Consider the following 14,371-nt stretch of genomic DNA (forward strand, 5'->3'; position numbering starts at 1 on the left):
ACGAAAATCAGATGTTGAGGCAAAGTCACCCCTTATCCAAGGCGCCGTACATCATGTTTACTTCAAACAAAACACATTACCAACAGGCCTTGATCCGGGCCTTCGAAATATATATCCGATCATTCGTCAGGCTTTAAATTTGTTGAATTACAAGCCGTTGGAAGTTGAGGTGTTCTTCGGTAGGTTTGGTGGGATGTGCCCCTTTTTGACAAAATGCTGTTCAGGGCAGCTTTGAACTAAGGCTCAACGCAAGTGTTAGTCAGTCTACCAGACCTAGTTTCTTAAGATACCTCTTGATAGCAGTGCGTAAGAGGGAACTGGCTCGATTTAACTGCCCCGATTTTTTCGTTTACCTAACAAAGCAATAGCCCAAATTCTTTTCTGCTAGAAATTCCTCGATGTCGATGTCTTTGGCCACTACCCTTTAATATCCAATTGATTCGTTATTAATTTCCTTAGCAATCTTGCACACTTGCTGGTGCGCTTTCTGGGCTAAGTCTTCGGACTCGTCACCGTATAGGAACTGTATTAGGAAAGCGACAAGCTGCTCGGTTGCTTCGTTGCTTGAGCACTGATATCGATCCCAAGGGTTCCCTGCAACATCATCACCGATGCTTATCAGTGCTATACGAGGCGAAGTGTCCTTCGAAGCGGTCCCAGGAGATTGATAAACGATCTCATCTGTAGAGAGTGGCGATCCTCTCTTACGGGCGCGCTCAGAGTACGCGCTGACCAGGAACGCTAGATCCAAATCCAAAGTCACACATGATCTATAACTTGTTCCCCACTGGATTTTTCCCACCTCTAATTCGTATCTAGAGATATTGATAAGAAGCGGTATGCGCTCTCGCAGGTCTACTCCGGCTTCTATGAACCTCTGAAGTTGCCTATACTATACCTAGTATTGATTTCTTGCTGCGTGTCTTTTTCTCTCTGAAATATTTCGAGCATGTACGTGGCAATGGGGCTATAAAAATCTAGTTGTGAGGGCAAACTGCATTCCGTTCGTGGATAAAAAATCCCCTTGGCACTTGGGTCTGCACTCAGGGCCAGCAGAGGTTCCCAAAAACAACCGAGTTCATCAAAGCTGCTGTTGATTGGGGATTTGCATATGTATCGTTATAGCCATCAGGAGAAGTAGCCGAAGTTCAGAGCCCTCCCTTCGTGAAGCGATGGCCAGATTGAAATATCTAGCGGCAGTTTCTCGGTATAGTTTTGTATCTTCGTTTAATCGGGTCCACGTGTCATTATAGAATTCGTGTAAGTCATTGGGCATTTCTTCAAGTCTTTGGTATAGCATTTCCTCTGAATCGTCATTCTTTAGTCCGCGAACCAAGCTATCGGATGCTAAACGAAGCCAGAGAAAGACGCCTTCCGCCTTACCAACAAGCATTCTGGTGACATCTAACCCGACGTATGTTGATAGTTGTCCATTAGAAACATACGGCTGTATTTGTGCAGACGCGTATTTTTTCATATCACTGAGTGTCAGGTCTTGCAACCTAAGGTGTGGATATTTGTCAAGAGAATATTGGAGGTGCGGCTCTGGTCGGCTAGCCACGCAGATCTTGGTATTTGCGAACTCCCTGAGGGTTTCCATGAGTTCCATGAGAGAAGAGCGATCTTCGAGGCATATTTCATCAAGGCCATCGAGGAATATGTAAATTGAAGATGGATAACTACCTACGTAACACTGCGAAACATATATCTTTAAGCTCCTTACGTGACCAATCAGTGACCGATTCCTTGGTTGATACAAACTTGTAAGTAGTCAGTATCGAGTCTAAAGGAACTGTCTCGGGCTGAATAGCCTGGTGAAGGATGGAACATAGACATCCCTTAATATTCCTTTGCAGTTTTTCAGATCCGGCTTTCCAGAAGAAGTGAGACAATATCATAGGATCATTGGCCCCCTTGCCCCCCTTGGCTAGTGCTTCCTTTGTGAGAGGGTTCTCTATGAGGTATTTCACCAATATACTCTTCCCGGATCCAGGCTTGCCACTGATCCAGTAAATGGTGTTATCAGACTTAAGCCAATCCTCAAAATCATACCATGACTTATCTTTGAGGCCGTCAGGTTTATCCATTGGGGTATCATTTGTACGGAGAATCCATCGGAAAGTTTCCCCGTACGAATCAGCTAAATCATTCTTCCTCTCATTCATGTTCGGGAATCGGAGACTGTTCAGGAGTCGGGTTCGCTGCTCCTTAGTAGCGGCCTGCATATCCGACTCGGTTGGTCTTTGGGTAGTCTCCTGAGTTATCTCACTCTTCTCTCGGCGCTTTAGGGTATTTGGTCCCTCCCTCAGGAGAAACTGTATAGCTTGTTTGACCTGTTTAAAATCAGGGCAGTTGTTTCCCTCGAACTTATTCATCATTACATGAGGTTTCCCAAGACCCAGACGATCAAAGCCATGGAGACAGGCTGAAGACTGGGTTACGAGCTGCAGACGTTAAACCGTGTTACTCGTTGCGGTGGTTTATGAACTTACTATGGAACCGCGTAGCCACTTATCCGAGATCCCCGATGGAAGGATCTTTTTTTGCAATTTTGGGTTTTCCTGTCTCATAGAAGCAGTAAATGGGAAATCGGGTGGAATTATTGTTGGCGATTTCGGCAAACTTCTGGACTCGTTTAGAAACACAATCATTACGCTCTTTTAGATCCTTGATTAATTGAGGTGATGCGCCCTTGCCCATGATGCCATTAACAACTATAAGCCACGATGCAAGACTAGCTGCATCTGTTCCCTGAAAAGGAGTCGCTAAGGAGACGATGTCGGTTGTAGACTGAAGTATTTGACGGCATTTACTACCTGCCTGGGCCGCCCGACAGATGGCCTACGATGATCAGCCCTGGTTTTACGTGTACTGGATATAGCTTACCTCGGCTAAAATAAGCCCTCCAAAACAAGACGCGATAAAGAGTAGAGGTCGACTTGAGCCTTGAGGTGCCATGCTCTGCTGCTATAATAAGAGAAAGGAGGTTGTCGGCATGACCCAACAATGTTTGAACGGGAGCATTGTCAAACACTTTCGCGTTCCAATCGTATGTGTAAATCCTGGCGTCTGGGACGGCAGCCGGCAGCTGGCAGCATGTCGCTATCCTCGAGCTAGTTTACTGACTGGCTCCCATCTTTTTTGTAAGTCCATGCTCGTGGCGACTCGGTATCTAAACCGTGAATTGCGATGATGCTGACATGTCATTTACGATCAGCGGGAGCGGGAGTGGGATATATGCTTGTTAGTAGAGAATGTACTCGTAGTGTCATCACTAGCGCTGGCGGGGAAGACCTTTCTAAGACCAAGACGTTGACCTGTTTCTGTAGCGGATGCTCTGGTGGGTAAACGGGGGAATATACCGTTCGGTCCCATCGTGAGAGGCTCCACCGGTAAACCGACATGGAGTCATGGACAAAGCGGGTTTGAAGAAGGGGGATATGTCCGACTTTTAAGAGGGTTATTTAAGGTTGTATGTACCTAGGTAGCTTAATCCAGCCGCGAAGTAAAAGCCGCCACTTAAAACAGCATGTATCTTATCGCTCGCATGACCAAATCAAGCGCGGTATGGTGCGGTACGCCGGTACCACCAGCGCATCAGATGGAACTTGCACGTACCTCCTATGGATGTATGTAAGTAGGTACATGTACCTTAACCAAGGAGCGGTAACCTTGGAACTTTAATCATCATTATCATTCCAAACCTACAATTTACAAATCTCATACCTACAAAGCTTCATCTCATCCGAGACTACCGAAATTGTTTTTTGCCTCGTCGCTTGCTACTTGCGCATTCCTATCACGCCTAGCTTCTTAACCTCGCTCCAAAGACAAAAGATCGGCCGACTGCTTGAAGATACCTAGAATAATGTCGGAGGATTCGCTACCGGTGCTCAAGGTCCTGATCATCGGGCCTTCCGGCGCCGGCAAGTCTGCACGTATGTACCTATGCATACAATTAATTACCTAATCTAAATACCTCCCTGCCTACCTACATATATCCATACCCGAATCCCCGGGTCTGCCTGTAAATACCCGCGGGCGGATACCAACATGACAGTTTCTAGAACATGAGGCTAACGAGATGAATTGCCGTTGCGGAATGAGTAGTGCTGCTAAGATGTACGAGTTGCCCGCCCCAACCCGGTTATGTCGCTTTACGTGGCTCTGTGGAACTATCTAAATCGATGGCGTTGGTTTTGCGATTCTAAGACTTTTATAGATTGCGATGATCTGTTTGATCCGGAGTCGACGACGGCGACGATTGGTATCGATTTCAAGGTGAGGCTAAGATGCCAAGCTAGATTTATTCACATGACCACGAGTACTGGCTAATACTTAATCCGTGTGCATTAGATGAAGAAGCTCGCCGTCCGAGGCAAAGCATATAGATTGAACATATTCGATACTGTAAGTTCTTAATATGCACCCCGTCTCCCTTTACTTTAACCATGATATTACATTATGCAGCATATCTAACAATACCCAAAGGCCGGCCAAGAAAGATTCCGCACCTTGTCGACTAGTTACTACCGTGGTGCCCACGGCGTCATCATAGTCTACGACATCACGAGCAGGAAGAGCTTCCTTAGCATGGAGAAGTGGATCGACGAGGCGAGATCTAACGCATCTCCCGATGCCGTGCTTTACTTGGTATCACTACCCTCACGTGCAAATTTTATGGTATATGTATGTGGCATTACGACTAATTATAGTACTAGGTCGGAAGTAAACTAGACAAAGTGGCCTCAGGCGGCCGTGCCGTCTCCTTCGAGGAGGGCAAGGCGTTCGCGGAATCGCAGGGCGCCGGGTTCTGCGAGGTTAGCTCTAAGACACGGGAGAACGTCCGACAGCCGTTCGTCGAGGTCGTAGACCGCATCGTCCAGCGACCTGAACTGCTCGCCGCCGCAGCGCCCGCGTCTAGCAATACAGGCCTGAACCTCGGTGGTCTCGGGTCAAATTACTCTTCGGCTTGCCCCTGCTAGGTAATGAAACCTGAAATCTGTCTATCTTCATGCACGCCGATGAACGCCTACGATGCGGTGGCTATGTACATAGTTCTCTTTCTCTCTCTGTCTATATGATATCCCCCCGATGCAATGATACACGATTATACAAGCAGATATAATATATGCAAAGCTCGTTCTAATTCTCATTCATTTGTTTACTCGTTCACTCCTTTGGTGTGAGAAACTCTATGACCGCTGCAAGTGGAATTTTAGTTAGTATATAGCTCTGAAAACGGAACAAGAAGGTTCTCAACTCACCTCGAAGAAACTCCTCTGGCTTCTCAGAAATAACCCAATGTCCAGCATCGATGTCAACCAGCGTAAATCGCGGGAAAAACTGCCCAATAAGCGGAATTACTTCGTCGGGCACATACGTACTACGCGAGCCGCGTACAAACAGCGCCGGCTTCTCGAAGCGCCTCTCCCCGGGGTCCTTAAACGGGAAGTCCCCAAGGTGTCCCAACGAGCGTCCCAAGACATCAAGCGGTACGCGGAACTTTTGCGTCGGGGACACAGTACCGTCTTCCGCAGGCGGGCGGGACAGGTTCCCCAGCAGAAAATGCCGGATCGCCAGGTCGGGCTCGTATTCCTGCAGGATCTTATCGGCTTCGGATTGTCGCGTTACGCCGGCTTCTTCGATCCGCCGCATCCCCTGGATGTAGTGCGCGAAGGAGGTACCGAGGACGGCGTCGACTGGTGCGTTGTCGACTGAGACGATGTCCCGGATTAGGGAGGGTTCTTTTAGGCTGAGCGCCATGGCGGTTTTGGCGCCCCTGGATTTTGTGAGTGACTTTCTCTCTGTGGGGGGAAGAAGGAGGGTGCTCACATGGAATGCCCGATTAGGGTCGGATCCCGTAGGCCGTGGTCGCTAATAAAGCCTGCGACGTCGTCGGCCATGGCGAGGTAGTCGTGGCGCGGCGCGTGGGGGGTTTCGCCGTGGTTGCGCAGGTCCTGTGTAGTGAGGGCCGAGGGTCAGATGGAGACGAAGAGGCTACTGGCAGAGGTTGGTGGTGGACTTACCACCGTGTAGACATGACGCTTAAGATCGCGAGCGAGGACTCTAATATTTAAAATCCAATTAGCTATCTACCTATCTCTTTATAATCTATACCCAGTACTAGAATTCCGTGCATGCTCGCAGGGCACGGGCCGAACCAACTCACTTGCTCACGCTCCTGTTATTCTTCTTAGACCCAAACAAGCCATGCATAAATATTATAGGCGAATCTTTATGATCGTGGCCGCCTTTCGGGGGCGTATGGTGATCGAATGCTAACGGGACCGTATGGTGCGCGGCGCTGCTCGAGGAGTACGACCGCGATATTATAGCTCGGAAGGGTAGGCCAAACGGTGAGCGCGGCGATATGATGCGCCGGGTCGCCATTTTCGACGCTGGGTTGCTTCGCTGGCGTAAGGTCTATGCCTAGGTATCGTAGCCAGCTTCACTACGCCAGTTGAGCTCGAAACGCCTTTGCGATCGGATTGTTCTCGACTTGGGAGAAATTTGGCGAGTTGTAAGCGACTAAGAGCTATTCGGGAAGTTATCGATAGCTCAGTGTCGATATCGGAGGGCTTATCGGCTTCTTTCGGAGTTGCGTCATACCGAGACGGCACCTACCTAGGTTAGGTGTGCATAAAGTGAGATGTATAATACCAACGCTTTCCCCCCTTTTTATACTCATTCATTTTAATGTGAGATTATCCAATCAGGTCTAAGTACCCAAGGTAAATATTCTAGAATGCTTTCGTTAGCATTGCTACTATGTATTAATACATATATGAGCTAAGACATTTTCAATTGAAGATCAACGTCTATATCAGCCACTACTCTTATATCCCTCAGATCAATAGCTATACAAGTTGACACGCTCTGAATTCGAAGCCAGGATTCTTCTATTCTCTCGTATGAGTAGCGTCCGGACAACCCAAGCACAACAGATCGAGAGGAGAGCGAATCCCGCAGAAGCGCCGAACCCGATGCCGTACCGCGGTTCGTCGGTGTCGGGCCACAGGTATGCGCCGTATATATAGCCGATATGGCCAAAGACATTAGTTATCGCAAGGACGACCTGTAGCATTATTTAGTTTATTCCCTTACTAGTAATTATGAGTATAGTATTAAATCCCATCCACACTTACCGCTCTTTTCTCTTCTGTTTGGCTCAAAGTCGATGATGCCCAGCCGACGACAACCGAATTGGCCGAAAATGCGCCGACGGGGAAGATGAAGCAAGCAACGTAACGTGCAGCCGTATTGAGTGTACTAGCGGCTATGACGAACCCGATAATCGCAATAGCTAATGCTACTGTTATATGCCATGTCCTCTCATTCAGTCTCCCAGAGCTCCAACCGACTAAGACACTACCAGCTCCCGCGAGTATAAAAGGGGGACACGTCAATAATAATGTTACAGTGTTATTGTAGCCGAGTGTCTTCGCAACCCTATTATTTGGGATGGTGTGAGCATCATTGTAACGACCAGAATATCAAACTAGCGATAAGGTTGGTAATAAAAGGGGTTAAGAGACTTACGTTGGAAAGAATGCATTGAAAGAACAGGCTGATAGATGAAACATCTGCATAAAACAGAAGAGCCAAGTTCTCTTATCCTTAAAGGCCTCCTTAAGGCCCTCCCAGGCACTAGATTTGCTCAGAGCATCGCTGATCTTGTCGCCCTCTATGCGTGCTCGTATCAACTTGCGCTCCTCATCGTTCAGCCAAAACGTATCATCCGGGGTGTTTGGTAGAAGCCAGAACCCTAGAACCGCAACTAGAGCGGTGAAAGAGCCTTCAATTACAAAGAGCCATTGCCAGCCGGTAAGGCCTCGTAACCCGTCCATCCCAGCGAAGACACCGGCCGAGATCAGGCCGGTAAACCCGGTGGCGAGAAGTTGGCCACAGTACATGAGACCGACCCGCATGGCCATCTCTAAGGAAGAAATGGTTAACTTGAGATTTGATATATAGTGGTGATTACCTGAGAGTAACTAACCACTATGCGTATAGTAGATCGCCAGGATATACGTAGCACCCGGGTAGAACTTGTCGTGTTAGTCACATTACACCAGAGACGAGTTGTAGTGAGATAGGTCTGTTACCGGAGCTTCCGCAATCCCAAGAAAGAACCTGCAGGCCACGAGTCCGCCATAACTCTTCACAGCAGCCGTACAGGCGGAAACTACCGCCCAGAGGAACATCCACCCGGCCATGTAAAGCCCGGGCTTGGTCCGTGTAATCAACATGTTGCTCGGAACTTGCATGAGCACGTATCCGACGAAGAGACTATAGTGCAGGCATGAACTAACAGTTTTCTTTTAATTGGAATGTAAAGGGTACTTACATGCTGACTGCCGTGTTGAACTCGTTACCCGACATACCGAGATCATGTTCAAAATGGTTCAGGCGGGCTTGCGCGATGGCGTTGCGGTCAACGTAGTTCAGGAAGTACATGACGCATATAGTCGGCTGTCTCTATAGTAAGCTTCTCCCTAACCCCTATAGATGTGAGACTATATAATAGATACCTACCATGATATAGTAGTCCAATTTGCGCACCAAGGCCCTCTCCTTAGAATCCATCTTGCTTTTCGTAAGTATCTCAGGTTCGCCGATCTCATCGGAGATAGCGGGTTTCACATCCACGACAGCACTAATACCACCTGATTTACTCTTGAGCGATGAGTTTTGGGCGTCGGGCTCCATTATGCGCATGTCTCCTCAAACTTATGAGGCTTTTGAGAGGAGATGATTGTACTAGTGAGAATCGTATCATGGTGAACTTCGCTATGGGTACCTACGGAGATAGAATGGTCCTATAGGTATAGTATATATGAAGCGAACCCGCTCCGACTCCCCGTTTGAGCTGCAATGAGACTCTGACAAAACACTATCGCGTGGGGAAAGCAATACTACATTACAATACTACATAGATATCCAGAGGTAATTGTCTTCATTAGTCATCTATTTTGGTATTCCTATATTAATATATGTATGCGGTGGTTTTGAATATTAGTGGACAATTCATTCTCTAGCCCAATTGATGATTGCTATAATGTTAATACTGAATTCTCTATATACCGATATACTCGTGCTTTCTCATTTACGAATATTATAATTTGAAACTCTCATAACCGTCTCTTAAAGATAGCACAGGCTAGATAAGCAATAATTAACTTATTGGACATTTTAGAGAATATACATATTGCAATTTGGGGTATAAGGGAAGAAGCTACCTTATAGGTAGGCTGTTGGACTATCTCGGCTTTGTGTTAATACCTTGGGCTTCGATACCTAGTAGGTAGCTATTCAAGCCCTCCTAATCTAATGGCTGGTCGTAGTTATTCTTGAGTACCATACATGCATGTAAATTTAATGCTCGTGGGTGTTTGTGGTCTTAAAAAGTTAATGGGCGCTTACCGGTGCATGGTGACAAGTATGATAAACAGGTATCTTGCAGTTATTGCTTTTTCGGAGCCGAAACGGTGAGTGATCTACATGTATAGAAGCTCTTTGAGAAGTAACTAGGCACCTAATAGGTGTCTGTATGAGGTAAGTAAGGTTCGTGAAATACACGCGGATCTTGAACTACACGAAGGTACATATAGGGGGAAACGTCATTCGCAATCGCAACGCAGCTGAGGACCGAATTTGGTGGCACGGGCTACCTCATTTAGGAAGCTCGGATTGCTATTCCTAAAGCATGGTACGCTACTATTTCTTGGTCTATGTATCTATGGGTGCGTGATTAGAGTGAGGCGCAACTGTAAATATCTACATCTGCGACACTTGCTAAGATGTTGATAGATCATATATGATAGAATATAACCCCACGCTCGAGCTTATATATTTATCGTAGAGGTTTCATTTATGATCAGGATAGTTGTTGGAGTATGCGCTAACACGTCATAATATGCTCCTTACAACTCATTGATAAGCATAAGTAGATGCGAGGTAACCTATTTTCGGATAATACACGTCTGTTACTGGTGGCGGCATGATGGAGTAACGGCAATACTACCTCTTTACAAGGTCCCGGAATTCTTTGCAAGATATTCGAACCTATTAGTAGGGTTATATATAATCAATGAACATGTATTAGTACTCTGCATGCTTAGTTTTGAAGTGACTGATATGTATGAATTCTGTACGGCGTTGTATATAAACTAGGAAACGCTCCTTAAGTTACCATTTCCCCAAACTTACCGACTGACTACCCAGGCAGCCAGTTGTTCGATTTTCGTTAACGTATAGACCACCCCCCCTTCAACTACGACGCGATGTCTCATATCACAAGGACCGATGCCCCTGAAGCCCCTCGATTAGACAACGGAGCTCAGATAAACGCCTCGGGGAAATCAGGGTCTCATCCGACGTGGGGTATAGATGTAGAGAACTCAGCAGACGCGGTACAAGAATTGCTGAGGAAAGTCTGCTATGATGGTCTCCAGACCAAATACTCAGAGATTCGCGAACTCGAGTGGGCCGCCTATGTTATCTGTAAGAAGGTTGTCCAACAATTCAACGCTACGGATGTTGAGAAGATGGCACTCCATCACCAGATGTACTACAATTATGCTAGAAGGCAGTGTGAATTGGGCGAAGAAGGAAATTTACCTTGCCAGTCACCTGAATGGATATTGGCAAATGAGGGCACGGAAAAAATGGTGTTGGCTCGTGTTGCCAAAGCAAGTCTCGAAGGAGAGATGCTACTTCGCATTAACGACAATATTTGCGGCATCCTTGAGGGCAAGATTCAAGCATCAGATGCGATAAACCTGGACGACCTCCCAGGGAACATATACCGGACTGGTATCTCATATAAACAAGCAGTAGCTGTCCAGTGCCAATACATCAAGCATCTGTCACACAAGAGACCACTTCGCATTCTTGAGATCGGTGCGGGAACAACGAGCATTACGAGCAGCATCTTATCTGGCCTAGGGCATGATATTATGGGCCGACTGCAAAAATACACGTATACTGACGCGAGCGACGCTTTCTTTCCGGAGGCCAAGGAGAATCTTAAGGCATGGGGTCCAATGATGGAATATAAGGTCTTAGATATTGAGAAAGATCCGTTGCAGCAAAATATAGAAGGAGAATCGTATGACCTTGTTGTCTCCTTCCAGGTTCTACATACGACATCATCTATCGCAACAGCCCTTGCGAACTGCAAGAAGTTACTAAAACCGTAGGTAGCCATATTTATCTTCTCCATTACGCTCTAATGCCAAGATAATAGGGGCGGACATATCATTGTCACCGATTTGACAAACAAGATTGCGAGACGCTCTGTTGTGTTTGGGACTCTCCCTACTTGGTGGCTAGGTAAGATTCACCCGCGATATTTCTTTGAATGTTGCACATACTAATCACATTAGGTGAGAATGATGAGCGGCGCTGGGGTCCAGAGCTTCCCGAACAGGAATGGGACCTAAGCCTCCGCTCTCTGGGCTACTTGGGCGTCGAGTGGTGCTTTCGTGACCAACAGAATGCTGGCTATTCCTCATCTATAATGGGATCTAGCATTCCCTACACCACCAGGAATAAGTTCCCAAGTAAGGTTATAATTATAAAACCCCCTACAGAAAACAGCCAAACGAAGTCGATGATCAAACAGCTCTCAGATCGACTGGTAGAAGATGGAGTATCTGTTAAGGAGATGACACTTCTCGATATTAGAACGTCAGACTTAAGCGCGACACAATGCTTAGTTTGCTGCGAGGTTGAGAGACCATGTCTGAGCTCGCTCGGGAATAAGGAGTTGGATGCCATTAAGCATATAACGCTCCACTCCGAGGGTGTTCTCTGGTTAACTAAAGGTGGGAGTTTTGTTGACGTACGTATACCCGAGCTCAACATGGTTGTGGGATTGGCACAGACAATCAGGTTCGAAGCTCCAGAGGCGAGGTTTACGACTTTAGACCTTGACCCGGACGTTCCATGCGGACAATCAGATGTAACCGACACCATCCTACAGCTTCTCTGCCTCCAAAGAGAGAAACCCGACGGTGATAATTACTTCGCTAAGAGAGATGGCGCTCTTTACATTTCACGCATTTTCCCTAACGAGGCTCTAAACAGGATCTTAGCTACGGAAGAGTTCCAAGAAACCCCTACTGAACTGACTGGATTCCAGCTACGCCCTGATGCTACTTATATCATCCCAGGCGGCATGGGTGGACTCGGCCGGCCATTGATCATGTGGATGGCTAAAAATGGGGCGCGCAATTTAGTAACCACATCTCGATCTGGTGCTAAAGATCCTCGAGCACAAAAGCTACTCCAGGAGCTCTCCATCATGGGCGTGAGGGTGAAAGTATTCGCGGCTGATGTTGGCTGTGTAGATCAATGCCAAGATGTGCTTAACGACCTATCTAAGGAGAAATTCCCACCGGTACGCGGAGTCGTTATTATGTCAATGGCCCTCCAGGTAAGTTTTGAAGAATCAGATAACTACCTAACCTACTGATTAATATATTCTTAACATGGTTTAGTACGTGATGTTTGAAGATATAGGATTCGATGCATGGTCAGAAACGCTACATTCTAAATATAATGTTACGTCTAATATGCATCATATGCTACCTGACGATCTCGACTTCTTCATATGCGTATCATCGGCAGGGGGTCTTATTGGCTTGGTCCTTGGAAGCAGCTATAACGCAGGTTAGCTCACAACACCGATATTATTAATATTCTTGATATGCTAAGAAGTGGAAGGCTGTAATTACCAGGATGCCATGGCATATTACCGTCGAGCCCAAGGCCTCAAAGCAACCAGTATCGATCTTGGCTGGGTAAGGGACGCGGGATACGCCGCTGAGAATATGAGGTTGCCTGAATTACTACGTACAGGTATACGACAACTAACAGCGAACCAATTTATCGCAGTAGTAGGAGCCGCCATGACAGGCCAGGTTGGCAAACAACCAGTTATTGGCCTCGCTAGCGGTGGTTCGATCAAGGCCAATGGTGATGAACCTCCTTATTGGTTCTCAGATGCTAGATTTGGACCACTTAGTGTGTACGGCACCCAGACACAGACCCCCCTTAGCTCACATAACCGTGAAAACGAAAGGGCCGCCATGAATTCCGCAAGCATAATAAGGGCCGCAACTAGCCTCGATGACGTAAAAGGTATTGTGTGTTCAGCTTTGATTGTCAGGCTTGCGAAGAACTTGACGATGGATCCTCAGGATATCGACAGCAACCGGTCGATCCGAGCGTACGAAGCGGATATTTATGCCGCATTGGAACTCAGAAACTGGGCACTCAGGGAGTTTCAGAGTTTAATATCCGTCTCTGAGATATTAAAGGATGTTCCGCTCGGAGAACTGGCTGGGTGTCACACGGACAGTAATGCCAAGAGACTATTAATTAAAGAAAATAACTAATAAAAGATATAAAATAATTATTTCAAGATTTATTAAATAAGGAATATTATAAAACTATATAATTATATGTAAGTAAAGTTAATATATTAATAAAGATTCGGTTAAATTAAAAAATATATACTTTAAATTGTTTATAAATAAATTAAGATTTTTTTTTAAAAAAAAAAAAAGAATTAAAAACTTTAAAACCTTAAAAAATTATTAATAATTTTAATTATATTTTAAGTTTTTTATAATTTTTATTATAAATAATTTTTTTTTATTTTAAAAAGATTTAATATTTTAAAATAATATATGTACTTTAAATTATTATTTATTTTATTTTATATTAAAATTTTAAATTAAAGTTTAATAAAATTTAAAAAAAACTTTTTATTATTTTAATTATTTTTTTTTTACCATTATTATTTATTGAAAAAAAATTAAATTAAAATATTTTTTTATATTAAATTTTATATTTTTAAAAGTTATTTTCTTTTTTATTTAATTAAAAAAAAAATTTATAAAAAAATTTAAAGATTTTACATTTTATAAACGCATAATTAAACTAATTTTTAACCAAAACTTTTTTAAAAAATATTTTTAAAATAAATATTAAAAACGTTTTTTAATCTAATTTAATATTTTAAAATTATCCCCGATTTAAACCGATAATATAAGTTTAATATATTTTAATAATAATTATATTTTTATTTTATATAAATTATAAAATTATAAAATAATTATATAAAATATATTCGAGATTAATATTATTAATTTTATTATTATTAATTTATTTAATTGGTTAATTTAATTATATAAATAAATAAAAAAAATTTATAAATTTTTTTAATCTTTTATATATTTAATAAATAAAAATTATAAAAATAGTTAAAATTAATTTAATCGGTAATATTAAACTTTATAAATAATATATAATATTATAATATAAATATATTAAATTAATATAATAATTTTAATTAAAT

The 14,371-nt window shown here is 44.2% G+C and overlaps 6 protein-coding genes across 6 annotated transcripts; 2 read left to right on the forward strand and 4 right to left on the reverse strand.

The window, feature by feature from the left end:
- Nucleotides 1-898: 898 nt before the first annotated feature.
- Nucleotides 899-2,378, reverse strand: F4817DRAFT_365405 (uncharacterized protein; the record flags this gene model as incomplete). The annotated part of the gene is made up of 2 exons (XM_049306863.1): nt 899-1,623; nt 1,688-2,378. 2 exons carry the CDS (start codon nt 2,376-2,378, stop codon nt 1,082-1,084), a joined length of 1,233 nt encoding a protein of 410 aa, XP_049159030.1. The 3' UTR covers nt 899-1,081.
- A 133-nt stretch (nt 2,379-2,511) lies between these two features.
- Nucleotides 2,512-2,958, reverse strand: F4817DRAFT_316078 (uncharacterized protein; the record flags this gene model as incomplete). Its single annotated transcript, XM_049300620.1, has 2 exons — nt 2,512-2,841; nt 2,887-2,958. The coding sequence occupies 2 exons, from the start codon at nt 2,956-2,958 to the stop codon at nt 2,512-2,514; spliced, it is 402 nt and encodes a 133-aa protein (XP_049159031.1).
- Nucleotides 2,959-3,776: 818 nt separating this feature from the next.
- Nucleotides 3,777-5,246, forward strand: F4817DRAFT_113446 (ras-domain-containing protein). The gene is made up of 6 exons (XM_049297506.1): nt 3,777-3,938; nt 4,111-4,122; nt 4,223-4,281; nt 4,357-4,410; nt 4,492-4,653; nt 4,722-5,246. Exons 1-6 carry the CDS (start codon nt 3,869-3,871, stop codon nt 4,983-4,985), a joined length of 621 nt encoding a protein of 206 aa, XP_049159032.1. The 5' UTR covers nt 3,777-3,868; the 3' UTR covers nt 4,986-5,246.
- F4817DRAFT_113459 (mitochondrial hydrolase) lies at nt 5,026-6,593 on the reverse strand. The gene is made up of 5 exons (XM_049297508.1): nt 6,173-6,593; nt 6,030-6,069; nt 5,836-5,960; nt 5,268-5,782; nt 5,026-5,204 (listed from the first exon to the last, which is right to left on the reverse strand). The coding sequence occupies exons 1-5, from the start codon at nt 6,391-6,393 to the stop codon at nt 5,173-5,175; spliced, it is 933 nt and encodes a 310-aa protein (XP_049159033.1). The 5' UTR covers nt 6,394-6,593; the 3' UTR covers nt 5,026-5,172.
- Nucleotide 6,594: 1 nt separating this feature from the next.
- F4817DRAFT_113458 (MFS transporter) lies at nt 6,595-8,870 on the reverse strand. Its single transcript, XM_049297507.1, has 7 exons — nt 8,539-8,870; nt 8,351-8,475; nt 8,109-8,292; nt 8,003-8,051; nt 7,543-7,939; nt 7,149-7,452; nt 6,595-7,078 (listed from the first exon to the last, which is right to left on the reverse strand). The coding sequence occupies exons 1-7, from the start codon at nt 8,719-8,721 to the stop codon at nt 6,854-6,856; spliced, it is 1,467 nt and encodes a 488-aa protein (XP_049159034.1). The 5' UTR covers nt 8,722-8,870; the 3' UTR covers nt 6,595-6,853.
- A 1,253-nt stretch (nt 8,871-10,123) lies between these two features.
- Nucleotides 10,124-13,508, forward strand: F4817DRAFT_338124 (KR domain-containing protein). The gene is made up of 5 exons (XM_049303386.1): nt 10,124-11,200; nt 11,252-11,337; nt 11,391-12,442; nt 12,507-12,678; nt 12,733-13,508. The coding sequence occupies exons 1-5, from the start codon at nt 10,287-10,289 to the stop codon at nt 13,404-13,406; spliced, it is 2,898 nt and encodes a 965-aa protein (XP_049159035.1). The 5' UTR covers nt 10,124-10,286; the 3' UTR covers nt 13,407-13,508.
- The last annotated feature ends 863 nt before the right edge of the window (nt 13,509-14,371 follow it).

The sequence above is a fragment of the Daldinia loculata genome (genome assembly GCF_022478755.1).
Source record: "Daldinia loculata strain CBS 113971 unplaced genomic scaffold F4817scaffold_25, whole genome shotgun sequence".
NCBI lineage: Eukaryota > Fungi > Ascomycota > Sordariomycetes > Xylariales > Hypoxylaceae > Daldinia > Daldinia loculata.

Coding starts and splice junctions, on each gene's coding strand:
- F4817DRAFT_113446 (XM_049297506.1), top strand. CDS start 3,869: ATGTCGGAGGATTCGCTACCGGTGCTCAAGGTCCTGATCATCGGGCCT. Junction 4,411..4,491: donor GATTGAACATATTCGATACT/GTAAGTTCTTAA, acceptor CAATACCCAAAG/GCCGGCCAAGAAAGATTCCG. Junction 4,654..4,721: donor CCGATGCCGTGCTTTACTTG/GTATCACTACCC, acceptor TTATAGTACTAG/GTCGGAAGTAAACTAGACAA.
- F4817DRAFT_113459 (XM_049297508.1), bottom strand. CDS start 6,393: ATGGCGACCCGGCGCATCATATCGCCGCGCTCACCGTTTGGCCTACCC. Junction 6,070..6,172: donor AATAACAGGAGCGTGAGCAA/GTGAGTTGGTTC, acceptor TTTAAATATTAG/AGTCCTCGCTCGCGATCTTA. Junction 5,961..6,029: donor AGCGTCATGTCTACACGGTG/GTAAGTCCACCA, acceptor CTCACTACACAG/GACCTGCGCAACCACGGCGA.
- F4817DRAFT_113458 (XM_049297507.1), bottom strand. CDS start 8,721: ATGCGCATAATGGAGCCCGACGCCCAAAACTCATCGCTCAAGAGTAAA. Junction 8,476..8,538: donor AATTGGACTACTATATCATG/GTAGGTATCTAT, acceptor CTATAGAGACAG/CCGACTATATGCGTCATGTA. Junction 7,079..7,148: donor AAACAGAAGAGAAAAGAGCG/GTAAGTGTGGAT, acceptor ATAATGCTACAG/GTCGTCCTTGCGATAACTAA.
- F4817DRAFT_338124 (XM_049303386.1), top strand. CDS start 10,287: ATGTCTCATATCACAAGGACCGATGCCCCTGAAGCCCCTCGATTAGAC. Junction 11,338..11,390: donor TCTCCCTACTTGGTGGCTAG/GTAAGATTCACC, acceptor TAATCACATTAG/GTGAGAATGATGAGCGGCGC. Junction 12,443..12,506: donor TTATGTCAATGGCCCTCCAG/GTAAGTTTTGAA, acceptor AACATGGTTTAG/TACGTGATGTTTGAAGATAT.